This window comes from Aythya ferina, assembly GCF_964211825.1.
Source record: "Aythya ferina genome assembly, chromosome: 29".
NCBI classification, from domain to species: Eukaryota; Metazoa; Chordata; class Aves; order Anseriformes; family Anatidae; genus Aythya; species Aythya ferina.
In genome coordinates this window covers 2,288,270-2,315,702 of record NC_140326.1, presented here as the reverse complement: position 1 = coordinate 2,315,702, position 27,433 = coordinate 2,288,270, and the positions used below count along the sequence as shown (strand labels likewise).

Sequence of the window (27,433 nt, the reverse complement as noted above, 5' to 3'; positions counted from 1 at the left end):
TAACGCGTCCTCCCCTGCACCCATCGCCCGCACCGGGGGGGGTTTCGGCGCTCGTCGTTTGAAGCGTTTGGATTTCAGGTTTCAGCTCTTGCAGCCACGTTCTCCAGGCCTAGAGGTGCGAGCGCCGGGGCTGGGGGTACGTCGGGACACGCAGCAGCGCTCCTTCGGCACGCAGACCACAGCGGGGAAGGCAAACGACAGCCCCACGCCTGGGCAGAGCGGTCCAAACAGTGGGCACGTGGTAAACAGCGCTCATCAGGAAGGAAAAAAAACAAAAACCACCTCTAGCCCAGCTGCTGGCTGCTCAGGAGCAAGCAGCAGAGCCCCTGGCAGCTTCTGGCCTCTTAACCAGCGCGGATTTACTGCTGATTTACACCTGAGACATCTCCTCCTCCCTCTTCAGCTCCGTTCCTCGAAGCGATAGCTGTGAAGCTCTTTTTCCTTTTCCTCCTGGCACAGGTGGAGGAGCCGGAGCCACGCAGGCAGCACTCGGAGGGCCTCCTGCCTCGTCACCCCGCTGCTCATGGCACGAGGAGGAGGTTTGTGGGGTGCCCCTCGGGCAGTTTTACCAGCCAGCAGCGGAGCAGCCCCAGGCTGGAGGCGAGGCTGGCACGGGGAGGCCGCGCCGATGCGATTGCGCTGGGCTCTGGATGAAATCAGCCCGCTCACAGCCAGCCCAAAACAGCCACAAAGCTCCAGGCTCCGAGCTGGGAGCAGTCCTGGGAAGGGTTCGCAGCGCAGCGAGCCTCAAATCTCCCCTACGGCAGCCCTGAGCCGTCCCTGAGGTTGGATTCGAGCGCGTTTCAGCAGCACCAGGACCTCCAGCGGCGCCTCACCACTGCCCCCGACCAAGGGAAGCGCCGAGGAGCTCTTCCAGTTCATCTCCCAGAGCCTCCGGTGGCTCCTCACGTGCCCAAGGTGACACGAAATTCGCAGAGCAGTTTTGTTGCCTCCCCAGCAGGCTCTGGATCTCTCCAGGCCTCACAGACGTGACTGCGAGGAGAAGCACGGCGCCGTTCTTTCTCTTCGGCCCACGAGGGTGACCAGAGATGGGATCTAAAGGTCAGCTTTAGCCCTAGGAAGTTCAAACGAAGCAGAAAGCAACCAGCAGAGAGGAAAAGCAAGGCTGGAAACGAGACGGCTTCTCTGCAGGAGAAGGGAGAGCCACGGCAGCTCCCCGGGAAGAGTCCCTACAAGCCAAAAAAAACCCCACTCATAACATCAGCCCCCCACTCGTCCCTCTGGGTTCTTCCCTAAAGCCACAAAAAAACTCGAGGACAAATACCTGGAGATAACTTTTTTTTTTCTCTTTAAATCACCTGGATTTCAGAGCCTCTCACGTAGGAAGCTGACAACTCCCCGACTCCAACCGCAGGGGAGAGCCCCTGCCCTCCTCGCACCTCCCCGACTGCGGAGCCCGCTCACCCCCAAATTTTGCTGCCCCGTGGGTCGTATCAACCCCAAACCCGCAGCTGGAGCGGTTTCCCGTGGCCGTGAGCGGCATCAAAACGGGGATCTCAGCAGGGAAGGGCTGGGGAGAGCAGGTTTCACTGCCAAATCTCTCCTCCGAACGGCGTGGCCGTTTACCTGGGTGCTCTGGCACAAACATCCGAGGATGCAGAGGATTTTAGGGCTTCCTCACACATTTTTTTTGCTGTGGGGGGGTTGGGGCACATCAGCCAGCAGCAAACAGCCCGGGGGGAGCAGGAGATTGGGGGCTTCAGCCCCAATTCAGCACCTCACCGGGACGCAGAGCATCAGGACGAGGAAGGAAAGGGCAGGCAGCAGGCGAGGCAGGGAGGGCCCCCTGCTCGCCAAAAGGGTTTATTGGTAAATGGGCTTCACATAGAAAACAAAATCCCGTTAAAAATCCCGTGAAAAATCTTCCGGGTGGAGTTAAAAGGAGGGAGGAGGGGAAAAAAACGACCAAAACGAACACTATAAAAAAAAACGAAGATGGGGGGAATAAAAAAAAGAGGGGGGAGCTGTGGCGGGGATGGACCCAGCGACGCCTCTCGGGCACGAACACCTCAGTCCAAGGGGGAACGGAGGGCTGAGGGCGGGGAGGGAGCAAGTCCCAGCAGGGAGCTCCTGCTTTTAGGGCAGGGGGCCCCTCAAGGGACCCCGTGGGGGCACCCCGGGGGGCCTCTGGGCGGGCCGGGGGGGCAGGGGGACCCTCTGGTAGCCGTAGGGTGGGGGGCGAGGGGGGCCGTTGTAGCCGTGGGGAGGCATCAGTGGAGGGGGGCCGCGCATCCCGTGGTGCGGCATGGGGCCGGGGTGACCTGTAGGGACAGAGCAAAGGGGTCAGCACCCGCCCAGCCCACCCAAAACCCCACCCTTGGGTGCTGGTCCCACCCCCGGACCCGCGGTTTGGGGAAGCAGAAGGTTGGTGGGAACCCCCTGACCGCGACCCCGGGGGGGTTCGGGGGAGGGAGCCTCGCCACACGGGGCTGCCCGGCTGGAGAAAACACCCAAAAACACCCAAAAACACCCAAAAACACCCCAAAAACACCCCAAAAACACCCAGCGGAGCCACCCCTCGTGTGTGTCACCCCCCCAGGGATGACCCCAAAACTCAAAATCCAGCGCCGGGCAGTGTCTTTTTGTGCCATAATGATGGAGGCTGCCCCGTGCTGCCCCCGCCCAGGACCCCCAGACAGGGCTGAAGGATGCAGCAGCGCTCAGCACCCCCCCCTTTTTTCAACTTCCCCGCTTGGGAAAGGGGAAAAACTCCCCCAGGCAGCCCTGCATCCTGCAGGAGAAGCCCCACACCGAGGAAAACCCCGCTCAGAGCCCCCAGGTCCTGCCCCCAGACACCTCCCCGCGAGGAAACAGCACCAGAGGGCACCACAAATCCCCAAATCCCCCCAGAAGCCTCTCGGGGGGGTCCCACTTACCCATGGGCGACCCGAAATGAGGTCCTCGGGGCGGCATCCCCATGGGAGGGGGGCCGGGGTGCGGCATGCCAGGCGGGGGTCGCGGCGGGGGCTGCCCTCCGGAGCCCGGGGGTCCTGGGTGGTGCTGGCCCATGCCGGGGGGGCCGTGGTGCACCTGCATGGGGGGCATTCCTGGGGGGAAAAAGGGGAAAAGAAGGGTTAGAAAGGGGGAAAAAGGGAACAAAAAGGGAGATCATGAGGGTTAAAACATCAGGCGGAGAATCCACGTCGAGTTTTCCGCTATTAAAACAGGGGGGGGGAAGGAAAAAAGCTCTGCCCCGACGCAGGGGGCGAGGAGGGGAGTTCTGAGGAACAAAGCGGAGGAAATAGCGCTTGGAGAGGAAATAAAAATGTGAAATCTTGCCAGCAAGCACGGTGCAGCCCTTAAAAAGGGTTCAGAGAGAAACCACCCCCCTCGGGGATCTCAGGCAGGGCCCCCTGCAACGACCTCAAAACGTGCTCGGCGTGGCTGCGTCCCTCCCACCCTTTTTTTTTTGTTTGTTTCCCTAAGATTTTATCCTTTTTCACCCCAATCCACAAATCCTTTCCTCCTGAGGAGCCCGAGAGCCCGGCGCAGCTCTGCAGGGAGGCCTGCTGAGGGTAATTGGCTGGCTGAAGGCTGGAAAAGCAGCTTGAGGTCGGGGAGAGCAGCAGCCAGCTGCTCACAGAGCGCCCTAATCAGCCCGGGGGCTGCTCGAGAGCAGGCAGGAGGAGAAGAAATTCAAGCAGGATTCTTTTTTTCCCCCCTCTTTTTCTCAAACCGACGCCAATTTCCCTGAATTTCTGCGCTCCAGACTGCAGCCTGGATGTCTAGGGCTAAAAATGGGAGGGAAGCAGAGAAAACATTTTGTTCTCGCCGCTCCAACGAGCTCCCGGCTGGCGGAGCCGCCTGCTGCGCCGGGGAGGTTCACACCTCACGCAGGAATCAAGAGCTGGAGGAAAACAAAAACGCCTCAGCAGCCTCCCAGCACAGCACCGGGGACTCCTGAAGCTGAACCCGGTCTCGTTTTCGCCTCTGCAGCTCGAGGGAACTCAAATCCTGCCCCGGCTCGATGCCTTTTGGAAGGAATTGTTTCCTAAATTACCTCCCAAAAATCCCACCGAGCTATTTCTGCACCTTTCAGCCCCGGGAGCTCAGGCTGCTGCTCAGCAGCCAACTGTGGATCTCCCCCCCGAGCTCTCTACCACGGCCACACCACGCACAGCAGCCAATTTTTCCCCGTTTTACCCCAAAAAACACCTCGGGGAAGAAAGCAGAGGGGGGATTTACGCAAGGACACCCCGCAGCAGAAAGGGATTTGGGCTTCCTGAGCTTACCTGGGTGATGCATCCCGCCGGGGGGGAAGGGGTGAGGGTGAGGGGGGTGCCCACCGCTGGGCGCAGCCCCCGAGGGGGGGCCGGGGGCTCCAGCTCCTGGTGGCATCGGGGGGGGCGGCATGGCAGGGGGCATGCCGGGGGGCAGCGCTCCGGGGGGAGGCACCGGTGGGGGGAACGATCCTGGGGGGGGGAGGCCTGAAAGAGAGAGAAGGAGAGAGGGTTCAGTTGGGCGCAGCACCGAAAAAAGTTAAAAAAAGGAAGAAAAAAACAACAAAAACAGGCAACTGGGGAGGAGACTGAACATACAAACGGCCACGGCGACCAGAAAATGACCAGAAAAGGACCAGAAAACACCCAGAAAACCCCTCAGGGTGAAGCAGGAGCCCAGGATCCGACCACTGGGTGCTGAGCCGGGTGGGTGCCAGGGACCTGCTGCCCCCAAAACCCCTCCCCAGCCCACTCTGCAGCCCGCTGCTGCCACAAACCCCCAAGGGAGCCCCAAAACAGCCCCCAAACCCCCCCCTTCCCACCCAACGGGGCGCAGAAACCCCTCCCCACTGCCCCTACCCACCCGGAGGGGTGACCCCGGGGCCCAGCGAGGTGACCACGGGGGTGGGGACCGAGGGCGGAGGGGGGGCGTCGGCGAAGAGCTGGTGGGGCCGATCCGCCTGCGAGAGGGGGTTTTGGGCTGCCAGCAGGCGCTCGGCCGCCGAGCCGTGCCGCTCGCCCTTGGAATCCTTCTTGAAGGCGTAGGAGACGGTGATGGGGCGGTTGCAGAGGTACTGCCCGTTCATGGCCTCGATGGCGGCGTCGGAGGCGTCGAAGCTGGCGAAGTTGATGAAGGCGTAGCCCTTGGAGTTGCCCGTGTCGGGGTCCCGCATGATTTTGGGCGTCTGCAGGATGACCCCGAAGGCGCTGAAGGTGTCATAGAGCAGCTTCTCGTCGATCTCGGGGTCCAGGTTGCCGATGAAGATGTTGGCCCCCACGTCCAGGTTCTTGTTGTGGGCCGAGGCTTTGTTGACGCGGATCGGCTTCCCGTACAGCTTGATCATGTTCATGATCTTGATGGCGTAATCCGCGTCCTCCTCGCTGAGGAACTCCACGAACCCATAGCCTGCAACGAGGCAGAGGGTTTAGGAAGGGGCAGAAGCACGGCCTCGGGCTGCTCCCTGCTGCCTCTGACCCTGCTTGTTTTAAAAACAGAGCCCAAGAGCAGCGATCTGCCCTGCTAAGCACCCACCCCTCACCTCCCTGCGGGGCCTCGATGTGCTTCTCGCAGTGAGGGGCCCAAAACTGAGCGCAGCACTCCAGGTGCAGCCTCACAGGATGAGAGGGAACGGGCTAAAGATGCACCAGAGGAGGTTTAGGTTGGACCTGAGGAAGAACTTCTTTACAAAAAGGGTTGGGAGGCATTGGGACGAGCTGCCCAGGGAAGTGGCTGAGTCTCCATCCCTGGAGATCTTTAAAAGACGTTTAGATGTAGAGCTCAGCAATGTGGTTTAGTTGAGGGCTGTTAGTGTTAGGTCAGAGCTTGGATTTGGTGATCTTGGAGGTTTCTTCCAGCCTAGGTGACTCTGTGACACTCACCGCCCTGCACTACACCTGACACAACCAGGATGCCACTGGCCTTCCTGCCCACCTGGGCACGCTGCAGGCTCTTGGTCAGGCGCGTGCTGACCAACACCCCCAGCCCCTTTTCCCCTTTCCCTCTGCCCCGTTTCCAGCTCCCCTGCCCCCAGCCTGCAGCCCTACACGGGGTCGCTGTGCCCCAAGAGCAGCACCCAGCACTTGGCCGTGTTAAACCTCACCCCGTTACCCTCAATCCACCCTCCCCAGCCCCCCTGCAGGCCTATTGACCCCCCAACACCCCCCTCAGCCCCGGCTCCCCCTTCCCCAGCCCCCCCCGGAGCCCCTCACCTTGGTGCTGCCCGGTGACCCGGTCCTTGGGCATGTGCGTGTTGACCACGGGCCCGGCCTGGAGGAAGAGCTCCCACAGCAGCGGCTCGCTCACCTTCTCGTCCAGGCCCCCCACGTACACGGTGGCATCTGAGGGGGGCACAGAGCGAACGCCCCGTCAGGAGGAGGCGGCGGCGGGGGTAGGCCGCGGCCTAGCGGGACGCTGCAGCTCGGCTTCCCGAGGCCGGGACCCCTCGAGGGTGAACCGTGAGGGGGAGTTGAAGGTGCCCGGCCCCCGTCGGCCTCCCCCCGGCCCCCGCCGCCGCTCCCCTCCCGGTCCCCGCTGCTCACCCTGGTTCCGCTCCGAGATGGGCCCCGCCGCCATCTTGGCCCGCTCCCGCCGCCGGGACGGAAGCTGCGTAACGCGGCGCAACGCAAGATGCGTAGCGCCGGGCGACGCCAGGCACGTAACGCAAGCAGCGTAACGTGACGGCCGGGAGTCTACGCGATCTACGTAACGCAGCGCGGTGTGAGCCGCGTAACGCAAGCCGCGTAACGCAGCGGAAAGTAAACTGCGTAACGGTGCAAAATGTAACATACGTCACGTAATCTACGTAACGCAGCGCAAAGTAACATATGTAACGCAAACTACGTAGTTCAGCCCGTTTAACCTGCGTAACGGAACGCATGTAACGTAATCTACGTAATGCAGCAAAAGGTAACCCATGTGACGTAACCTACGTAGAGCAACGCTGCGTAACATGCGTAACGCAGCACAAGGCAATCTATGGAACGTAACTTGCGTAACGTAAGCTACGTAACGCAGCGCAGCGCCTCGCGCCGTGACGTCAGCGCCAGGCGCTAGCCCCGCCCCCTCGCGGCCGGCCGGAAATGGCGTCGGCGCCATGTTGAGGCCGGGCCTGTTATGTCGCGATAGCCCCGCCGCGATAGGTGGCGATATCGGCCCCGCGGCCGGCAGCGCGGCTGGGACCGGGCACCCCCACCCCAGTCCAGAGCCCCCAGCCCGGGTCGTTCACTCAGAGCCACGCCACAGTGCCCGCAGAGCCACTTTATTGAGCTCCCCGACATAAATCGCGATAAAAAGTGCAAACCGCCGCGTGCGGGCGAGATCCCGACACAAACCTCTATAAAAGTGCACGGCCGGGGGCTGCCGGCGCTCAGAGCCCCCCTTTTCCTCTTCACAGCCCCGGCAGCCCAGCCGAGCCCTGGGGTCCCTGCCCCTCCCATATCGCGACAGCGTGTCGCCGACAGGGGCGTGGCACTGGGCCCCCAGCAAAGCTCGGCCCCTCTGGGAGCAAAGCGACCCCGCGGTGGGGCCGGTGGCGCGGGCCCGGGGTGGTGAGCCCAGCCCCAAGGCACCTGGAGGTAGCAAGGATTTTAAGGCAAAAAAAGGGAAAATCGGCTGTGCCAGGGCGCCCGTGGCACCCCTGGGGTGCTCAGCCTCTTCCAGAGCAGCCAGGAAGCAGCGTGGCAGGAGCTGGCCCCAAAAAGCCTGCGTCAGCCCCAAAAAGCAAACGCTGGCCCCAAAAAGCCTGCGACGGCCCCAGAAAGCAAGCGCTGGACCCAAAACGCTGCAAAACAGCCCCAAAACGCTGCCAACAGCCCCAAAAAGCCACAGGAGCCCCAGCAAGGAGCAGGGAGGCAGCAGTAGAGAGGCCGTGGGGTGCTTTGGGGGCTGTTCTCCCCCAAAAAACCCCATAGGGGAGCCTTGGGGTCACCCCCCCGTGAGGGACCAGCTCTGTCCTGCTGCTATCGCGACTTATCGCGACGGTGCCAGGGGGCTGCCGGCGGCCCTGGTGCGGAGTCCCTGGGCTTGCCAGGCGCTGAGGCGGTCCTGGAGCAGCGTCAGCTCCTCCGCCAGCCCGGCCGGGGAGGGGGCGAAGCGGCCGTGCTGTGGGGGGGGGACACCTGTTAGGACGGACGGACGGACACGGGGGGCAGGGTGGGACCCCAAAACCCCGTCCCGCACAGGCTGGGGGGGGGCAGGAATCTGCTCCAAGACGGGGAGCCCCTCGGGGGGGCGCCCACCCGGGAACCCCAGCACCGCGCAGCCCCCCCGGGACCCAGTTTCCCCCCCAGGAACCCAATTCCCCCCCTCCCATAATTCAGTTCCCCCCCCCAACTCAGTTTCCCCCCCCCACAACCCAATTTTCCCCCCTTGTGACCCAGTTTCCCCCCCCATGACTCATTTTCCCCCCACTTCTCCCCCCAGCCCCCTTTCCCCCCCCAGCCCCCTTTTTCCCCCCCAGCCCCTTTCACCCCCCCAGCCCCCTTTTCCCCCCCCAGCCCCTTTTTTCCCCCCCCAGCCCCCTTTTCCCTCCCCCAAGACCCCCCCCAGCCCCCTTTTTCCCCCCCCAGCCCCTTTTTCCCCCCCAGACCCCCCCAACCCCCTTTTTTTCCCCCCCCAACCCCATTTCCCCCCCCCCCACACCTGACTTTCGGGCAGGCCCCGCAGGTAGCAGCGACGCCAGAGCCGCACCGAGGGTCCCGCGGCGCAGGGCAGGAGCAGCCCCCGGGGGGGGCTGGGGACGGGGCTGCCCCCAGAGCCCCCCCCCCGCTCGCTGAGGCTCTCGAGGGAGGGGGCCCAGCGCAGCAAACGGGGGGGGGGGCGGCCGCTGCGCCACGGGAGGGGCTGGGGGCACAGCGAGCCCTTGGCCAACGCCAACACCTCCCCGGCCCCCCCGCCTGGCCAGGAATCGGGGGGCTGGGAAATGGGGGAAAAAACGAGGGGTTAGGGGCAAAAGGGGGTGGAAAAGGTGGTGGTCGGGGAAAATGGGGAGAAAAAAGAGGGGTTAGGGGAAAAAGGGGGTGGAAAAAATGGGGGTTAGGGAAAACGGGGGGGGGAATAGGGGTTGGGGTAAAAGGGGTGGAAAAAATGGGGGTTAGGGAAAATGGGGGAAAAAATGCAGGGGGTGCTCGAGCACCCTCATCCCCCCCCAGACCCCCCCCATGGCTCACCGTGGCCGTGGTTTGGGGGCTCTCGGTGTCGGGGGGGCTCAGGGTGCCGCCGCCCCCCCCCGCCGGGTTCCGAAATCTCGCCCGCTGCTGGGGGCTGTAGCGCAGCGCCCAGTCCCAAACTGGGGGCAGGCGGCTGCCCGGGGGGGGGTCCCAGCAGCCGTTCACCGGCGTGTAGGTCTGGCTGCGGGGCTGCCGCTGCGGGGAGGGGAGAAATAACGGGGTGAACCCCCAAAAAATTTAGGGAAGGGGGGGGAATTTAGGGCACGGATGGGGAAACCGAGGCACGGCGCCAACCGGGAGCTGGATGCGGCCGCTTTGGGGGGGCGAGGAGGATCCCCAGCCCCCCCTAAACCTTATGGAGGGGTTTCGGGGGGGTCGCTGAGCCCCTGACCCCGCTCACCGGGCCGCCGCGGCCCCGTTGGCGCTGGCAGGTGAAGAGGAAGGTGCCGCAGTAGGGCTGGAAGGCGCCGTCGTGTAGGGCCAGCAGGAACGCCTCGGTGAAGCCGAAAGCCGCCGGGAATTGGCGCACCAGCTGCCACGTGCAGTCCAGGAACAACGGGAACACCGGCGCCTGCGGGGGCCCCGACCCGTCACAACCCATACCCAGGGGATTTAGGATGGATTTAAGGGGTTTTGGGGGTCGCCCACCTCCTCCCGGGGGCTGCCGCGCCGCAGCCCGAGGCGGCGGGGAAAGGGGTGGCCGGCGGCAACCCACTCGCGCTGCACCAGGCTCTGGAAACCGGGGAGGGTCCGGGCGTGGGGGTCGGCCAGGAGCTGCACCAAGGAGGCCAGCAGGCAGTTGAGGTCGCGGTCGGAAGGTTCTGGAATGGTGAAAAATTAAGGGGTGGGGGCAGTTTTTGGGGTGTCCCCCCCCCATCTCGCTGCGCCGCCCGGTTCTACCTTGCAGGAGGACGCAGCAGCGGCGCCCAGCCAGCAGCGATGCCACCTCCACGGCTTTCCTCAAGCAGGCGCTGGGGTGAGGAGGGGTGCGGGGGGGGTCAGGGCACCCCAAAATGTTGCCCCCGCCTGCCTGGGGGGTCTCCATCCCCCCCCCCCCCCCAATCCAAACTGTGGGATCGGGGTAGCCACCCCTCCGCCGCGGCGCCTCGTCACCCTGCGGCTGCTGGGGGTGATGAGGACCCCCGAAACAGGGTGGGGGGCCAAATGGGGGGGGGGGGAGAATTTTGAGGCTCGGGCTTTCCCCTGCACCCCAAAATCGCCCCAGGCTCACCGCACGTGGTCCAGCCAGCGCGTCGCCTCCAGCGCCGACAGCCACTTCTCCTCGGGCGCCGCGCCTGAAAGGGGGGGGTCAGGGCAGGGCGAGGAGCCTTGGGGTGTCCCCCCCTCAACCCCCCCACCCCAGAACGAGCCCTGGGGTCCCCCCCAATGTCCCCGTGCCCCTCTCACCGTGCAGGCAGAGCGCCCACAGCTTGAGGTGGGCGAGCTGGATGTCGGCCAGGGTGGGCAGCTCGGCGGTGTCGGCCAGCACGCACGGCCCGCGGCCGGCACGCAGCAGCGCCTCCAGGCACCTGGGTGAAGGGGGGGAGACACGGAAAATTTACCCCCACGGCCTCTCCTCGGGCTGGGCAGCACCCCTGAAACCTCCCGACCCGGCCCCAAAATCCTCGCCAAGGATACGGGGGGTGCTCACCTCACGTCCTCGCTGCCCGGCTCCGAAGCCGCGTGGAAGCCGGCGGATCTCAGCAGGTCGCTGCCGCCCGGGTGGTGCCAGCACAGCCGCTGCGGGCGAGACGGGGACGGGGGGGGGGACAGGGGGACACCCCCCAGGTCACCCCTCCCTCGGCAGCACCCCAAATCCTCCCTCCCGCCCCGGCACTCACGGGCACGCGGCGCTCCTCGAAGTGGGCGAACGTCCGCTTCAGGTCGTGGTCCAGGAGCCCGCTGGGCACCCAGAGGTAGCGGGGCAGGCTGTGGGCAAATTGGGGGACGGGGAGGGGGTGTAGGGTGGGTGCCCCCCACCCCCAAAAAGCGGGGTGGGGGCCGGCAGCCCCTTGGAGCCCTACCTGGGGGCCATGTCGAAGCGCTCGTTGATGGCGCTCACCCTCCAGCCCGCGGCGCCCTGGCGCTTCAGCTCCTTCTCCCAGTCGGGGAGGCTCTCGAAGAGCAGCGTGGGGGCCGAGCCTTCCTCATCATCACCCTCCTCCTCCTCCTCCTCTTCTTCATCCTCCTCCTCCTCCTCCGGCTTGGTTTCTGCCCAGGAGCTGCCGTCCCCGCTGTCCCACGGCCACGTGGCCGTCTCCCGCGCCTGGGCGATGGCGTTGGCCACCTGCGGAGAGGAGCGAGGGGACAGGGACGGCGCGTGAGCCCCCCACCCTTAATAATTAAACCCGGGGTCGCCCCAGATCGAGGCACGAAGCCCCCCACCCCCGGCTCACCCGGTACGCCTGTGGGGCCAGCCCGTTCTCGTGGAAGTGGAAGCGCAGCAGGCGGAAATCCCGGCAGAAAATCAGCAGCTCCTCGGGGATGAACTTGAGGGTGGAGGCGGCCGTCAGCACCTTGGCCTTGGTGAAGCTGCTGCCTGCGGTGGGATGGGGGCGGCCGTCAGCGCCCACCGAGCCCCCCCCCGACCCCATTTGTCCCACCTGGGTGTTGTTTCCCCCCTCCCAGTCCTTTACCTGCCACCAGCTTGCGGATGCAGGGCAGCGCCACGTTGTGCTCGCTCTGCAGCGGGGCGACGGAGCCGGGAGGCTGCAGGGGATTTGGGGATTTTTGGGGATTTGGGGAGCCGTCCCCGTACCCCAAAAAGGCAGCGGGGCCGCAGCCGGGACCCCACGGCCTCCGTCCAGCCGGTGCCGTGACCCGCGGCAGCCCCTGTGCCCCCCCCTCGGTCCTGCAGCGAGGAGTTCCCCGGGTGGGGGGGGAATGGGGATCGTGGTTCTGTGTCTGAGGAGAGAGGGGGGGGACGGGGATAGGGTCGGGAACGTGGCCGGGATGGGGATGGGATGAAGCAGGGGTGCAGCCGGGATGGGATCAGTGTGGGGTCAGGATGGGGCTGGGATCAGGATGGGGCTGGGGCTGGGGTCGGGATGGGGCTGGGGCTGGGATCAGGATGGGGCCAGGATTGGGGTTAGGATGGGGCTGGGTTTGGGGTCGGGATGGGGCTGGGTTTGGGGTCGGGGTGGGTTTGGGTCAGGATGGGGCTGGGTTTGGGGTCGGGATGGGGCTGGGATTCCACTGGGATCGAAGCAGGACGGGGTCAGGATGTGCTGGGGCTGGGGTTGGGATGCAGCCGCAATGGGATCGGGACACGGCCGCGTTGGGGCTGGCTGGGGACGGGGCTGCAGCCAGCAGAGGGTCAGAACCGGGAGCGTTTGGGACCGGGAGGCAGCGGGGTCGGGATCGAGGAGGGGATGCAGCCGGGCTGAGCTCTCAGAGGTCTTTTTGGGGGGAGGTCGCGGGGGGGTCCCCACCTGCACGCCGTGCCCGGGGGCAGCCAGGAAGGCGACGCGGAGGTTGGTGCAGACCAAGGTGCCCGGCACGGAGCCGTCTCCTTCGCGGCACCGCAGCCGCACGCCCGCAGCCTCCTCCAGCACCACCTCCCCTGCGGGACGGGGCCGGTTGGCCTCCGGCGAGGAGGAGGCTGACGGGGGGTGCCCCTCTCACACCCCCCACGCCCCCCACACCCAGGGGGGCTCTGCAGGCTGTAGGTGACCCCCCCTAACACCCCCCTCGCCATCGGTCCCCGTGTCCCCGGCCTCCCCCCCCCGTGCCCCCCTCGGAGACCCCCGAGGCTCCGGCACCGCGGAGGCCCCCGGCATCCGGCCACCTGCCCGCGGCCGGCGGCGGAGGCTCCTACCTGGGAGGCCGGGGAAGGCCGAGCGGCTTCCTCCCCTCTCCCCGTTCATGGCGGAGGACTTTGCCCGCCCGGGCGGGACGGGAACGGGACGGGAAGGAGAGCGGGGAGCCCGAGGTGGCAGCAACCGCCCCGTTTCGGCCGCCCGCGGCCCCCCCGGCATCCCGCGGCCTCCGCTCCCCGAGCGAGGCCGGCTCCTGGCAGCGGGAGGCCAGGGCGGAGCGGAGGCGGCGGCGGCAGCGCGGGGCTCGCCGCCAGCCTCAGTTTCCCCCCGCGGCATTAGAAAGGGGGGGGGAAGGTGTTCAATGAATGGGGTGGGGAGGGCAGGGGGGGCCCCCCTGTGGGCATGGGGGGGGGCTCTGAGCGGGTTCCAGCACCCCCAAAGGGATGTGGGGTGCTGGGGGGCACGGGGGGGTGACGGTTCCCTGAACCCCAAAAGGGATGCGGGGTGCCGGGGGGGGGTATGCAGCTCACTGAACCCCCAAAGGGATGCGGGGTGCTGGGGGCATGGGGGGACCTGCAGCTCCCGGCACCCCAAAAGGGATCACTGGTGCCAGAGGGGGGTGTCCAGCTCCTGGCACCCCACAAGGTGCTCACAGTGCTGGGGGGAGGACACGCAGCTCCCTAAACCCTATTAGGGCCGCCTGGTGCCGGCAGGGGATGCTCAGCTCCCCACACCCCATAAGGAGCCGGAGGAAGGGCGCTCAGCTCCCCGAACCCCACGGGGGACCCGTGCACAGCCGGGATTCACCCGGTCCTGTTCGGGTGCCCCCGTCCCATCCCCGCACCTTCCCCTGGGGGCACCCCGAGGCTCCCGCGGGCTCCCCACGGAGGCCAAGTGGCGGTGCCGGGGAGGATCGAGGCGCTCCGTGACTCATCGCTGAGGCATCGCCATCTCCTCCCAACCCCGGAAAAGCCGCCGCTGGCCGGGCCGTGCCAAGCGGCACCGTGTGGGCCCCCCTCGGGGGGATCCGGGGGTCCTGACCCCGCTCCCGGCAGCAGGTGGAACCCCCGGGGACCCCAAAAGCCAACCCCGCTGGCTCAGCCCCTCTGGCCAGGGCAGGATCGGGGTGGCCGAGATCCAAGAACTGGCACCGGCTAAGCCTTGGGAAGGCATCGGAGCACTAAAATCCTATTTGGGGCCCTTTTTGCCTCCAGCTTTTTGGGGGAGCCTCAGCGTCGTGCACCCCGATTTTCCACCTGTAGGAAAATCACCCGGCAGCGCAGCCCCAGGGCCCCCCGGGGGGGGGCTTGGATGGGTCCCCAGCCCCAGCACCTTGCGGATGAGAAGAATTTCCTGCAGGGCTTGGGGCCAAGGACGGGCTCCAAGGCCAGGGATCGGTGCTGGGGCAGCCTCTGCGCCAGCTCGGGGTCAGCCCGGGCCATGGGGCTGCCCCGAAAGCTGCAGGAAAATTGGCGAGCCGGCACCGACGTGGCGCTGAGCACGGCCCTGGGAGGAAGGGAAAGCGCCGAGGGCAAGAATAAAAAAAAATCCCACTGCTCTAGGGGCTGGGGGCAGGCAAAGAAACCCCGCAGGAACCTGCTCTGAGCTCCCCTGACCCCACAGGGGCTCTCAGTGCCCGGTAGCACCACGGCACGTTTCCAACCAGCCCCAAAACCTCACCCTGCATCCCCCAGCCAGCAAACACCCCTTACCCCCAAATTTGCATTATTAAGGGCACAAAGGGGGGGAGCAGCCTGCTTTGGGGTTTGGAAGCAGCTCCAAAATGTGGGGAGCTCGATGGCACCGGGACACCCCCAGGATGTCCCCAAGGGGGAGGCGCGGGGCTGGGGGCCATCAGCAGAACCCTTCCTCGGGCTCCCAGCCAGGCCTGGCTGCAGCGTGGGGGCAGGTGGATGGAGCAAAAGCTGCAATAGTTGGCATTTTGTTCTGCTCCAGGAGGGAGCGGAGCTGTCCCACCCAGCCCGGGGCGCTCCCGTAACGCCCCACGGCTAAAATCCAGGGGGGCTGCACCCGGAGCCGGGGCGAAGCCTCCGAGCGTTGGCCAAAGTCCTGCGAGTTCATGTAGGGATCAATCCAGCTGATTTAGTGCTCGGCTGCACCCAGACCTTTGCTCTTCGCCCTGCTGATGCCTTCTGAACCCAAACCTGCACCCAGAAACCCCGTTTCACCCCCAAAATAGCGCCACGGGGAGGAAGAGGGTGCAGGCGTGCACGGCCCTGGGGCTGGATGGAGCCGGCTGCAGCTCCGTGGGGTTTCCTAATTTCTGAACCCGCCGAAGCAGCCGGCGTTGGCAAGGAGCTGGATTTTATCACCACGCTGTGCTAAGCCTTTGGGTGAATTTTAAATACTTCACCTGACAGCCCCAAAACACCAGGGGAAGGCCCCTCCAGAAGGGGGACGAGGGACGTGACCGGGGCTGGAGCAGCAGCTGGGGGGGGGTCCCCTTTAAAAGCAGCCCCCCAGGGAGCACCCAAAGAGAAGAAATTCTCCCCGAACTCCTCGTATTGATGGGAAAAGCCAAGAAACCCAACACGTCCCCGCAAAACAGTTGGGGGGGGGACGTGGTGGAAGGGCCTGGAGTGGGGGCGACGCTCGTCCCAAGGCGCAGGAAGGAGGCACGGCCGCCGGCGGTGGTAATTAGTTGAACGTCGTTTATTGTCAGTGAATCTAGGGTAGCATAAATGAAGGGTGCCGTGAACAGCCCGATTACAACGCGCCATCTAGTGCTCAGTACAGCAGTGCTCGAACGAGGAGTAGAAATCGCCAACCCGATATTAATTTAAAAAAAAAAAAAAAAAAAGGATTTTGCGGATAAACGGTTGCAGAATTAATTCAGGTCACCTCTTGTGCGATGGGTGAAGACCGGAGCATCCCCCCCAACACCTCCCAGGAGGGGCACGGGGGACGTTACGGAGCTCGTTTGGGGAGCCCGGGTGAGATGGGGACAATATGGGGTCAAAACCCAAGCTGCAGGATGGGAGCCGGGGCTAAGACAAAACGAAAACGGCCCAAAAGAGTCGTGGATCTTTACTGCAGGAGGGCCAGGCTGTGCAGAACCCCCCCAGGTCCCGATGGCAGCAAAGTTTCTTCCCGTTACACCGCTAAGGGCACTTGTTTCGAGACCTTGGGATCGAGGCGCAGCCTCCCCTTCCCCATCTCCTTCGCACGCCGGCGGGGCAGATACAGGAGAAAAACCCTCGGGTGTTTTGGTGCCTCCGTGCGAGGTGCTGTGGAGCATGAGCTGCTCTCGCTCTCCCACCCCCCCCCTTAAAAAACAAAAAAAAAGGTACCAAAAATATATCGAGCCCCTAAAATATATATCAAAACCCTAAAATACGGCGTGGGCAGGGGCTTTAGCGTGGTTAGGGAAAGGAACGGGTGGTTGGGAAATGTCTTCCAATAAATATAAGTTGTATTTAATAGTCCCATAGAAAAAAAAAAAAATAATAATCATTAGTTTCACCATAAAGGAAACAAAAATGACCTGAAAAAATCCTTAGCAGTACTGAAGAAACGCGGCCGATTCCCTCGATTCGGTGAGTAAGGCAGGAAGGTTTGGGCTCAGGGATGCTCAGGGAACAGCTGAGATTCTGCACTTCGTAGAAAAAATACTCTTTGCTATTTTACTCTTTTCACTGGAAACCTAATTTTGCCTGAAGTTGTGTTTTTTTCCCCCGTTTTGACTTCAAAAAAGCTACGAGCTGTAGTGACGGCGATAAAAACGGCAGATCGAGCACAAGCCACGGGGCTGGGCTTCAAAACCGACCCCAAAACAGGGAACTGGGGAATTAATTTGGGGGGAACTTCGCCCCTCACCTCCACCCCCAGGGTCCCAGGGCTGCGGCCGTCGGGGATCTGCGGCCAAACCTCACCGGCAGGGCCACGGCATCAGCAGTGGGCACAAAGCACTCGTCCAAAATCCCCTTTTCTCCCCCAAAAACCCTCAGAAGGAGGAGGAGCAGCAGCAGCTCCAGCAGCTGGCCGACACCGGCTGCTCCGCACGGCCCCCTCGGGTGGGTTGAGGTTGGCCGAAATGGGGACAATTCTCCCCAAAAAAGCAGGAGAGGGGCAGTGAGCTGGTGGAGCAGCGATTTGTGCCTTCTGTCCTCCCCTGCCTGTGGTTTTGGGTGGGGGGCACGGAGCGGCCCCGCTCCTCGTGCTCTCGGCAGCCCCCAAAGGATTCTGCTGCTCTGGGGCACAGGAAAAAGAAGAGGCAGAAAGAGATCCCCGCACACCAAGTTGGGTTTTGTTTCATTTTTAAAAAAGAAAACCACTTGGGTTTGTTGATATTTGGGTTACACCAACGGATTGATGCAGGGTGACCGGGGGGAGAGCCGCCGGCACGGAACCGACCGCGTGCGCTCTCGCCCCTGCAGTGAATCCAACGCACCTGAACCCAACCCCAGGGAGAAATTCGCCGCCTTGCATCACTCCAGGATCACAGCACGCCCGCAGCACTCACCCTGCACGCCTCCCCGACCGCATGCCAGCCCCAGGACCCCACGCCGCCGGGCAAAGGGACCCTAAGGAAAACCCCCACCTGCATCGACCTTACTTCAGTGCCCCTTTGGCAGCCGGGCAAGGCTTATCTACGCTCTGAGTAGCAGCGATTTAACAAAACCCAAAAGAACAGCTTGAGTTAGAGGGGTGAAGGAGCTGGGATATTTCCAGGCTGTTGGCTTCGAGCGCGACAGCCCAAACCCAGCCCCAGCGGGGCTGAGCTGCCCCGGTGGGAGCACCTGCAGGGCCTTTCCTGCTTTAACAAAGCCAAAAGCAGCCATCTCCGACAGGAAAAGCCTTATTTTGGGGCTGGGTTGTTGTTTTTTTAGACGTACATTAAACCTTTAAAACTTGTACGTTAGAAGAAAGCCTTAGTGTATTTGTGAGAATAAGGCTTCAGGTGAGTCCCCAGTGTTAAGCACACTTTCACCCTCTCTGCCCCTTTTCTCTTTTCCCTTCTCCACGTGGCGGGCGGTGGGGGATCAGCGCAGGAAGGGATTGCATAGTTTGGTGCCTTTTGGGAAAAAAAAAAACAAAAAACAAAAAAACGAGGGAATGTTGTAAAGCTTTGACTCATCAGCGTAATTCACGTTTTATTTCCACGCGGTCAAATGCTGAACCTTTGCTCTCTACAGGACTGGAACGAGGATCGAGTCCAGTTCGGGATCTACAGTTACAAAAAAAAAGATCTGTGCAAACATTGCAGTGCTAAAGTTACACCCGCCCCGAAAAACGGGGAGCTCAGGGCAGCGCTCGTGCCGCGCCGCGGGGCTCGGCCGGGGAGAAGGGGACGTAGTGGATGGACCACAGCGAGTGTGGGAGGAACGCAGGAACGGGTTTGTTATTCTTACATTTCACTCTTTAGCCCTATTATCAAAAATATCTTTAATATTACTCAGCCTAAGGTCAGTTAACGTGGCTCAGCAAAATGGAGCCGAGTTAATTCTATTCAGCAGAACAGAGGTAGTATGGAAGTAGCTTGCTCAAGTAGAAAGAGTTATCGTGTGTGTGTGTCCACGCACAGCTGTAAGCTAAGGGCAGCCCGGTGCAGATTTACCTCCCGGTGCCGCGGGGCGCTCTTTGTCCTCCCTGCTTCTCCACGCCGTCGGTTATTGCTGGGTGGAGACACTGACCTCGTTTCTCCGTCGATTCTAAGTCGCTTCGACTGTACCGGTAACGGTTCCGCACAGCACTTCTGCAGGAAAACTCAAAGCCACTCAGCGCTGTGACCACCCCGTCCCCCTCCCACCCCAAGAAGAATTTGAAAGTAATGTTTAAAAACAAAGAGCCGAGCCCCTCGGAAGGGCAGCGCCCCGAGCCCGCTGCTGCGGGGCGCTGGGAGACGTCCGCTGGGCTCAGAACGAGTTCAAACCGAAAACAAAAACAAAATAAAATAATAAAATAAAATAACGTCCTCTTCCGACTAAGCTCCTCTCAGTACCAGAAAACATCACATAAAATAAAAACGGTGTTAAAAAAAAAAAAAAGAAAGAAAAAAAGAAATTAAAAACCTCTCAATTCAAAGGTCTGAGGCTTTCTAACTGAAATTGCTGGGGCATTTTTCGCTCGATTCGGGAGAAGCGCTACGAGAAGTGAGGGTGGAGCCCGGCCGGAGGACCCGTGGGGCGCTCGCTGCCCCCGAAGCTTTGGTCTGGATCGGCGGCGAGGAGCCCCCGCGCCTCGTGCTCCGACCTCAGCTCGCCCTCCACGGCGGCTGGCTAACCCGAGCCCCCCTGGCTAACCTGAGCCCCCCCTGGCTAACCAGAGCCCCCCCTGGCTAACCAGAGCCCGTCCAAGGCGCCCGTGCTCGTGGCGAGGCCGCGGGGAGGAGGGCATCGCGCTCCTCAGCCCGGCCAGGCGCCCGCCGCCTCCCTCCTTCCACGGACAGGGAGAGGAGCGTGGGGAGGGGAGGGGGAAAACTCCGGGCGTTATTGCAGCCCCCCCACGTGCCACGGGTCCGAAGAGCAGCGCGGGCACAGAGCGCTCAGAACCTGTGTACCAGAGCCTCCCGCTCCTTGCGCTTCAGCTCCTCCCTGTAGCAGCAGGAGCAGAAGTTCCCGGTTTCTGGGTGCCCGTAGAAGCTGCAGTTGGGCTGCTTGCATTTGGTCTGCTGGACGTTATAAAGAGCCCGGCCCCTGGTTTTGTCCGCTCCTTTCTGCGAGCCGTCCTGCTCCGCCTGCTCCCGGCAGCCGTTGCTGTGCGGGGCCGAACCGCCAGGACCCTCGCGCTCCGCCGCCGGGAAGCCGGGCTGAGAATCCGTGTCCGTGGGGGAAAATCGCCCGGCGTGGGATGGGCTGGAGGCGTGGGGGCTCGGCCGGGGCTGGCCGCAGTGCCTGGGGAGGGTGGCGTAAGGGGGGAGGCTGCTGCAGGGCCCCCCCGCGACCTGGCGCCGGCCGTCGGGGAAGCCGGGGGGGTGAGATCCTCCTTCCGTGCTGCTGGCCACTGAGGGCCTGGGGAAGGTGAAGACGCCCGAGTAGCTGGAGGGAAAAGCTGCCATCTTCGCACCGAGGGCCAAATCCGGGGTCTGGATGGCGTAAGCAGGAGGAGGTTGGGGGTACGCGGGGCTGAGCATCGCCTCCTCGCCCTTGTGGGCGTTCAGCTCCGGCTCCAGCCTCTTGGCGGGGGCAGCGCTCGCCAGCGCCTTCTTCTCTGCCTCCTTTTGCTTCTGCTCGGCCAAAAAGCGCTCCTCGGCGTCCAGCAGGTACTGCTGGATCATCTCCTCCTGGTACTGGAGCCTGTTGCTGGTCTTGAGGTGGCCGGCGAAGATGAACTTGCGCTCTCCCTGCATGGCAGCCCGGAGGATGCTGAGGCTCAGCCTCACGTCGTTGCTGTACTTGTAGGGGTCCGACGACTTCTCGGGGGCTGCTTTCCCCGGGCAGGTTTTCTCCACGGGAGCCGACAAGTCTCCTTGGGAAGATTCCTCTTTGCTTCCTTTCCTTGACTTCAAGGATCCCTTCTTTTTCTTCTCCAAGGTATCTCCCTGCCCGTTGCTCACGCCTCCCTTCATACTTTTGCTGTGCATCAACCCTCCCATGTTCTTTTTTAGCTTGCTTCCCAAAGTCTTGCCAAAGCTGCCCAGCTTGTTAGCAACCGAGTCTGCTCGTTTTTTATCCTTTTCCTTGTCCTTTTCTCGGTCTTTCTTTGGTTTCTCTTTGTCCTTGCAACCCCTGCTGCCGCCGTTGCTTGCCGAGCTGCTGCAGACCGACTCCTTGTCGGACTCCCCTGACTCCGCAGCTGATCGAGCGTCGTCTCCTGCGGAGGCTGTGGGGGATTCTGGCTGGGCCAGAGGCGCCTAGGGAGAAAGAAAACACGTATCAAAGTCAGATAAGTTCCTCAGATAAGCCTTTTCAGGCTGAAGGTGAAATAAATGGAGGCAAGCACTCGCTAGGAGAACAGAGGGGATAAGTGGTGGCTCTCAGATCCGGAGTTATTTCGTGTCAGCGCTGCAGCCAAAGAGCGACCCGCAGAATTCAGCACACGCCCTGGCCTTGTGCTGGTTTCAGACAGATCAGAGCAGCTCACGTGTAAGTTTGGGGAGTTTTCTCCAAAAGAGAGGAGGAGAAAAAAGCAACACAAACAATAAAAAGCTAACAAACAAAGAAATCCTTCACGCCTGGCAGCCCGGTGACACCCGCACTGCTAAGGGGGATGTTGGAAGCAGGCAGAAGTTCCCAGAGCTCCACGAGTCAGTCCCGACAACGAAAGGTCCCAGGAAAATTACAGTCAAGCCGCAAGTCAGCTTCTGGTGGCCACAAACCAACAGTTTGTGTTTGTCTTGGAATAGGCAGCAGCCGGCCTCGCTGCCAGACACCTACACAGCAGGCTGCGCCGCTCAGCAGGACGTGCGAGGGCTGCGCTTCAGCTTTGCAGGAAGGACAAAAACAGGCAGGAAAAGCTCGAGAGAAACGCGCAGGCACAAAAACACGAGCTGTTTGTCTGCTCGGAGCTGCGCTAGCTGCCTTTTCCAATGGAAGCACAGACAACCTCACGTGAAGGAGGGCTGGGCAGATGACGACTTCGCTCCCGCCGGGCCCTGCAGAAGGGGGGCTTAAATAATTAAAGAAAACCCCCCCTCGTCTCCTTACCTGCGTGTCACAAGGCAGCGTGATCCATTTAACATTCATGTAGCTGTGCAGCAGGTGCAGCTTGGCTTCCAACGATAGCGTCACACTAAAATTTGAAACAAGCACAAGAAGTCAGAGTCAAGTCTTTACCAAGGCATTTGCCTGTTGTATTTATGTTTAAAATGCATGTTTTAACAGGTAAAAACCATCAAGGCAGCAGCAATACAAAAGGTAATGTTTTTGAAGCCTTTTAATTAAAAAGGAAATGAATAAGTTAGAAGATTCCTGTATGTCAGAATCGGGTTTGCTACAAATTAATACCAACCTGGCAAATAATCTTACAGGTACACGAGACGAGTAACAAAAAAGCAGATGTCACAGATCTAAACAGAGCTAGTTTCAAAATGATTTTCCTCTCCACAAAAACAACTTCAGAAAAAAAAAAAGCAAAGATGTTTTCTCAACAATTTCCATTTGTCATTTTGTTTCCATCAAAAACACACAGTATTTCCTATCAGTTTAAAAAAAAAACAAAAAACAAACTCAAAACAAAGTATCTGTACCACGTAATACCGTGTCGCTAAAACCTGCCCTGAGCTTTAATAAATGTGCTGATCTTGGAGGTTTTTACGTTTCCTAACCCGAAGTCATATGATGGACAAGTCATGCTTCCAGCTCCCCGACCACGACGCCCACTGTTGGTGACTCCTGGCTCAATAACAGGAAACTCGCTGCTACCAAACCATGCCGCAGCTCGCCCGTGGTCTGAGCCCAAACCAGGACGGGTGTCTGCCTGCAAGCATCCCTCCGGCTCCTGGGGCTCATGGGCAAAGGTATTTGTTCTCTCTGAGGATGCAGGAAGGGAAAAACGCACCTTTTTGTGCCGGAGAACACAGGCTACAATACCTGACCCTCCTTATCGAAGCCGATAAGATGTCACCACCCTTCCCAAAATATACCAAAACACTCAGGACATCAGAAAAAAAAAAGGAAAAAAAAAGAAAAAGCTGCTCTGTCTGCACTGAGCAGGTTCATACCCCAGCACAACTTCCACCCAGACACAAGAAACCCCCCAGTGCTTGTGAGCAGCTGGGAATAAAGACCAAACGGCGCGGCTGCGACTGCTCCGGCGTGCAGACAACCGACCTGGCCAGCTTGACGTTGTCACTGTCGTCTTTCCCCCACTGCCAATCCTTCCCGGGATCCACGGCGAAGTGCACGGGGAGCAGCTTATGCTCGGAGTCTGTCAGGGGGATCACAGCTGCAGGAGGAGGAGAACAGAAAGCCCACTTACTGCCCGAATTGACGAGGTTTGGCACGCTGCGCCCAGGCGACAGCGCCTGTCACTTCTGCGCCGCATCTCCCATCAGTCGCCTGAACTGCAGTCGACACAGAAGCCTGACGTTGATCTCCAGCATGCTCCCCACATAAATTAAGCTTTCTTCACGTCACCCTCTTCCTCCAGCCTGTCTAAACCCCATGAGAAGGCAACTTTTCACAGCATCAGCAGCCGAGCTCGGGGCGCTCCCCAAGAAGGGTGTCGGTTCTGCCGGCCGCTGGTGGTGTGCCAAAACGTGCACGAGTGCTGCTGTGACTGCCAGGCTCGGGACGTAAATCACTGGGCTTGTTCATCACCTACCTTGATCTTTCGTGGGTTCCTTCTGCTCCATGGATACCAGGGCAGAGAAATGGGCTTGGTCGTATGCCAGAACCAGAGGGGAGCGATGGCATTTGTTGGCTGGAACTTCCAGGGGAAGATAGATGCCTCCAAAGGGAATAGGGGCAAAGGCTGGAAAGAAATCGGGCTGATTAGTTTTCATAATAGGTTGGAGAGTTAAGACTTGTTTATCCTGAAACTGCTCCAGGACAGGCTGTTTCACTTCAAGGTTTTACCTGCAATTAGCTATCAACTTGAGGGGCAAAAAAAGAAAAACAAAACAAAAACAAACCCCAACCAGACATCCGTTTTATACCAGGAGGAACACAGTTGCAGGATGAATCTGTAGGTTCTACAAAAGCCCTCCTCCACACACACACACAAAAAAAACAAGTTAAATTTGCACACAGAGTGATGGTAATTGATGAATCTTTTCTGACAGGAAATTAAGTCTGCTAGTGGAAAATACTACATGCAGGGAACGGAATTTCCCATCTGTACACACGCGTAGGGGCACAAGAAGATGAAAAGTCAGTGTGAAAAGGCAGCAGATCAGCCGGTGATGCTCAGCTCTATGGCTCATAGCCTCCAGCACAGTCACACCCAGCCTCATGCTCATCGACAGCTGAAAATCAGGCTCCACGGAGCAGAAAGAGCCCGTGGCAGCAGTGTACAGGCAATAAACAGCCTGAGCACGCACAATTAATAAAGACAAACGAGTGCAATTCTTACCTTCTCCCCCCGAGTCCCGCAGCATCGTGTCTGCCACCACTACTATGGGTCTCTTCAGCACGTGGGCCAGGACAAAGACATGAAACTCCTCCAGGCTCTCGTACACAGGTTCCTCGGAGCTTTCAACGCTGGGAAACAAGAAATAAATCAATTTTTCATCCTCCGTGCACTTAATCATTGCTTTTAAAGACAGGAAGCGTTCTTTACAGGCAACAGCATGGACTTGGATCATATTAATGGCATTAAGTTTCATCTTTCCTCTAATTTCGTATTTTAGACCCAGAGACAGATCCAAAAAATGTCCTATTCTGAGGCAAGGGTTTGTTTCCAGGAAATACCACATTGCTACTTGGCACTTCTTGGAGGCTCTTATCTAAAGAGCCTCAAAAGTTGTGTTTGTTTGGGATGGCTGCAGCGATAAAGTGCCCTTGAAACACCGAGGGAGAGAGAACACTGCAGAAATTCTCAGCTTTTGTTTATCGCTCTCATTTTGGAGCCAACAACATGATGAAACGTGAGAAAAGATTAGGATTTTGTTCAATTCTGGAAAAAGAGCTTTTACCCCACAAAAGGGGTCAGGCAGCATTTAGAGAGATGGCTTTCCATAACATTTTAATGGATGTTTTCCTTGTTTTTCACAATCCTTCAACCCTCCCCTCAAAACCCTCCCGTACAAGCGGGTCCAAAGCAGCAAATCCCTCCGCTGCTCCCAGCCAGGTCCCTGGACCTGCCCTCGGGAAAATTATTCCAAGCTGTACATTTAAGGAAGATATTCTCTTCATTTTTTTCCCCCTGTCCCATGTTCATTATGGCCACCTAAGCCCTGGACACCCCAGCCAGGAGGCTGGAAAGCCTCCCAGCCACTTTGCACGCCCCGTCGGCGCGCTCGCGTGCTCCACGTACCCCCCGCAGTTGCCTCCGTTGGTGCCGTAGTGCACGCGGGGCTCGCTGGAGGCCAGCTTGATCAGCTCGTTCCACTCCTTCTGCCACTCCTCTTCGGTGTAAACGAGACCAGACTGGGAAAGGGACAGAACAGACAGAACAGAGTCCTCAAGGTGAGTTTTTTTTCCCCCAATTTCTGTAGCAATGCTTCGTACACGCAGCCACGACATCTCTCTATGGATTTATGCAAAAATAATCAATATTTTATGCAAAAAAAATGCTAAACTGAGGGAGCGTGGTCTGGACAATCAGGGTGGGAGGTGGGCTGTGAATTGGCTGAAGGGAAGAAGCCAGAGGGTTGTGGTCAATGGGATGGAGTCGAGCTGGAGGCCTCTATCTAGTGGAGTCCCTCAAGGGTCAGTACTGGGACGAGCGCTGTTCAATGTATTCATCGATGATTCGGATGAGGGAATGGAGTAGGGGGATCTTCCAGGGCCCCTCCCAACCCCAAATATTCTGCGATTCTGTGAAAAAAAAGCACACATCCCTCACATTCTCCGATTCTGTGAAAAAAAGCACACATTTCCCAGTCAGCAGTTTCAAGCCAGCAGGGAGATAATCTGCCTAAAATGAAGAGTTTTCAGCCTTGTGGGGTGGAAGTAAACATTTCAACCCCCAGAACGAGAGGAAAGCTTTCCTCTTACTCTAACCACTCCAATATTACAGCTGACATAACCTACAGCCAAGCGCCAGTGGGAGGATGAGGACTGGACCAGCTAAAGTTTGCCTTTAGAAGTTATTTTCCTTCCTTACTGAGCTATGAAAACAAAAGAAAGACACCGTAACGCCCAGAAGGATCCAACACAAGGCTCGCTGAGGTATTTTAACACACTTGATCCTTTTTTAGCTCTCCAAAGAGGCACAAGGCCCATGGCACAGGCAAGACCCGATGGCTAATTATAAGAGTGGGATGGATTTTTTCCGCCACTGCAGATTCTTTTATGAGCTGCAGTCAAGCTGAGTTGTTTATCCCTTCAGTCCTTTCTTGTTTGTCCATGCACTCAAACCGACGTTTTACTCACATTTCCTGAGCATGCAAACATCAACTCTGCAGTCACACCACGTGAACCACGAGACCCCCAAAATCAGTGCAAGGGAAGCCCCTGCAAACCACGGCCCTTTCCTCAAAAAGCTGCTCTTCTGCTCGATGGAGAAGCTTTCCAATACGGTCCCAAGGAGTTAAAGGGCTCGTTAAGCCTTATTAATCCCAAACGAGGGGAGAAATACCTTAAAACACAAAGCTACGCTTGAGCCTGCCGCGTTAAGGCCGTGAGGCAAGCTGCTGAAACTGGCACGAGGAAGAGCAGGCAGCCCTGCCCTCCTCCTCTCTTCCTGGGCTCAGTGATCAGAGCCCCAGCATCCAAACACAACATCCTCAGTCCACGAAGCTGCCAAGAAAGCCTTCAAGCCACGAACCAGAAGCAGCTGACAGCCCAGCCGGCTCCCTGCTCGTTCAGTGAGGCATTAATTAAGTTTCCCTGCTCCTGGTTAAGCCTCCAGTGGGACTTCTTTCATCATCGATCTGAGCGTAAAGCAAAGAGAGGGAGGAGAATTGTACCCAGAGTGGGTTAGGCAAGCCAGAGCAGCTTCCATCACCCTGGGCTGCCTCTTTCCGAGCTTATTTGGAAAGGAAGAGCTCCTAATCCCCGACTTCCAGCCAACCCCTTACACAGTACCTGCCACACCGGCTGAAGCTGGGCTGCTGCACCTGACTGCAGGCACCACCTACACCCGCCTGCCTCCGAGAAGCTTCTGCCGAGGGTTATTAGAAGGGAAGGACACAAACGAGCCCTCACGCCGAGTATTTTCAAGCCCTTTAAGGTCTGCAAGTCCCAGTGCTTCGCTGGTGGCTAGTTCTGGAGATAGCCCTGAGCACGCAGTTTAAGGAGATGCAACAAAAGCATGCTTTTAATAGCAGTCAAACCTCCAATTATTTATCAACAACCTTGTTTCAAACAGGGAAATAGCTCTGTTTTTTTTTTTTTTTTTTTTTTCAGCCTGAGATGCTAATCTCCGTGCCCTTCCAAAAATAAAAAGGAAGTTGGAAAGTAAACAACATCCTTCAGTGTCAGGTGGAAACAAAAGTTTACTCTGCTCACAACACCACGGCGCGATTCGGGGACATCTGGTAACTTTCCGCCTTGACAAAGCCACGGCCCCGCTGTCAGGGGGAGAGCACGTCGCAGCTTTGAGGAGCCTTTCATGTGGCGAGCTCGCCGTTTCCTTTTTTAGTGGCGGAGGCAGCTCCACGCCTCGACAGAGGCGCAGCTTTGTGATCTTATCGCAGGAGAGCCCTACACGACAGCTCTTCTTTTCTCCTAAAAACACAGCAGCGATCGTGTCCTGGCGCTGCCAACAACACCCTCGCAGCCTGGACGAGGCTGGAGCTTCGGGGAGCGGTGACGTTTGTTTTCCATCAGCAGTGGACGTAACACTGAGCCAATAAAGGGATTTTCCTCCCTTGTAATAAAGAGCATTTCACCAAAGCTTCACAGCCATAATTTAGAGGGGAGGATATTTCTCATCACGGCACGGCCGAGTACTGCAAGCCACAGACTTGCCCAAAATTCAGGACCTTTTTTTTTGTTTTGTTTTTCCTCCCTACGGGATGTTTTCTCAGGATTTTCCCCT

General features: G+C 59.8%; 3 protein-coding genes and 1 long non-coding RNA gene across 8 annotated transcripts in view; 1 reads left to right on the top strand and 3 right to left on the bottom strand.

Annotated features, from left to right (window-relative positions):
• Nucleotides 1-1,286: 1,286 nt before the first annotated feature.
• Nucleotides 1,287-6,745, bottom strand: SF3B4 (splicing factor 3b subunit 4). The gene is made up of 6 exons (XM_084500489.1): nucleotides 6,501-6,745; nucleotides 6,171-6,299; nucleotides 4,825-5,367; nucleotides 4,254-4,448; nucleotides 2,898-3,068; nucleotides 1,287-2,282 (listed from the first exon to the last, which is right to left on the bottom strand). Exons 1-6 carry the CDS (start codon nucleotides 6,532-6,534, stop codon nucleotides 2,098-2,100), a joined length of 1,257 nt encoding a protein of 418 aa, XP_084356615.1. The 5' UTR covers nucleotides 6,535-6,745; the 3' UTR covers nucleotides 1,287-2,097.
• A 1,046-nt stretch (nucleotides 6,746-7,791) lies between these two features.
• On the bottom strand, nucleotides 7,792-13,126 carry MTMR11 (myotubularin related protein 11). Its single transcript, XM_084500608.1, has 15 exons — nucleotides 12,946-13,126; nucleotides 12,560-12,690; nucleotides 11,765-11,837; nucleotides 11,525-11,667; nucleotides 11,153-11,415; nucleotides 10,970-11,057; nucleotides 10,780-10,868; nucleotides 10,536-10,657; nucleotides 10,360-10,423; nucleotides 10,029-10,099; nucleotides 9,777-9,949; nucleotides 9,529-9,699; nucleotides 9,129-9,323; nucleotides 8,602-8,874; nucleotides 7,792-8,061 (listed from the first exon to the last, which is right to left on the bottom strand). Exons 1-15 carry the CDS (start codon nucleotides 13,103-13,105, stop codon nucleotides 7,930-7,932), a joined length of 2,148 nt encoding a protein of 715 aa, XP_084356734.1. The 5' UTR covers nucleotides 13,106-13,126; the 3' UTR covers nucleotides 7,792-7,929.
• A 2,415-nt stretch (nucleotides 13,127-15,541) lies between these two features.
• OTUD7B (OTU deubiquitinase 7B) overlaps nucleotides 15,542-27,433 on the bottom strand; it is a 34,637-nt gene continuing 22,745 nt past the window's right edge. For 3 of the 5 annotated variants that reach the window (XM_084500604.1, XM_084500605.1, XM_084500607.1), the window contains 8 exons: nucleotides 24,764-24,876; nucleotides 23,861-23,988; nucleotides 23,111-23,260; nucleotides 22,618-22,732; nucleotides 21,493-21,577; nucleotides 19,399-20,699; nucleotides 18,465-18,602; nucleotides 17,975-18,074 (listed from right to left, as the gene is read on the bottom strand). In XM_084500604.1, coding sequence (XP_084356730.1) covers nucleotides 17,984-18,074; nucleotides 18,465-18,602; nucleotides 19,399-20,699; nucleotides 21,493-21,577; nucleotides 22,618-22,732; nucleotides 23,111-23,260; nucleotides 23,861-23,988; nucleotides 24,764-24,876 — 2,121 coding nt within the window. In that variant the 3' untranslated portion in view covers nucleotides 17,975-17,983. Of the gene's footprint in view, nucleotides 17,922-17,974; nucleotides 18,075-18,464; nucleotides 18,603-19,189; nucleotides 20,700-21,492; nucleotides 21,578-22,617; nucleotides 22,733-23,110; nucleotides 23,261-23,860; nucleotides 23,989-24,763; nucleotides 24,877-27,433 lie in introns of those variants that run through there. The other 2 variants (XM_084500606.1, XR_014686225.1) reach the window with 2 other exon arrangements.
• LOC311425096 lies at nucleotides 24,666-27,288 on the top strand. Its single transcript, XR_014686226.1, has 2 exons — nucleotides 24,666-24,915; nucleotides 26,800-27,288. It is a non-coding gene; the product is annotated as an uncharacterized lncRNA (long non-coding RNA).

What these genes read in the sequence shown, in the direction of transcription:
- MTMR11 (XM_084500608.1), bottom strand. Translation starts at nt 13,105, where the DNA reads ATGCCGGGGGGGCCGCGGGCGGCCGAAACGGGGCGGTTGCTGCCACCT. An exon ending in CCGGGCAGCGAGGACGTGAG is followed by an intron (nt 10,658 to 10,779) that starts GTGAGCACCCCC and finishes CCCTTCACCCAG; the next exon opens with GTGCCTGGAGGCGCTGCTGC. An exon ending in AACGGGGCCGCGGCGGCCCG is followed by an intron (nt 9,324 to 9,528) that starts GTGAGCGGGGTC and finishes CCCTCCCCGCAG; the next exon opens with CGGCAGCCCCGCAGCCAGAC.
- SF3B4 (XM_084500489.1), bottom strand. Translation starts at nt 6,534, where the DNA reads ATGGCGGCGGGGCCCATCTCGGAGCGGAACCAGG. An exon ending in CCCCGGGGTCACCCCTCCGG is followed by an intron (nt 4,449 to 4,824) that starts GTGGGTAGGGGC and finishes TCTCTCTTTCAG; the next exon opens with GCCTCCCCCCCCCAGGATCG. An exon ending in TCATTTCGGGTCGCCCATGG is followed by an intron (nt 2,283 to 2,897) that starts GTAAGTGGGACC and finishes CTGTCCCTACAG; the next exon opens with GTCACCCCGGCCCCATGCCG.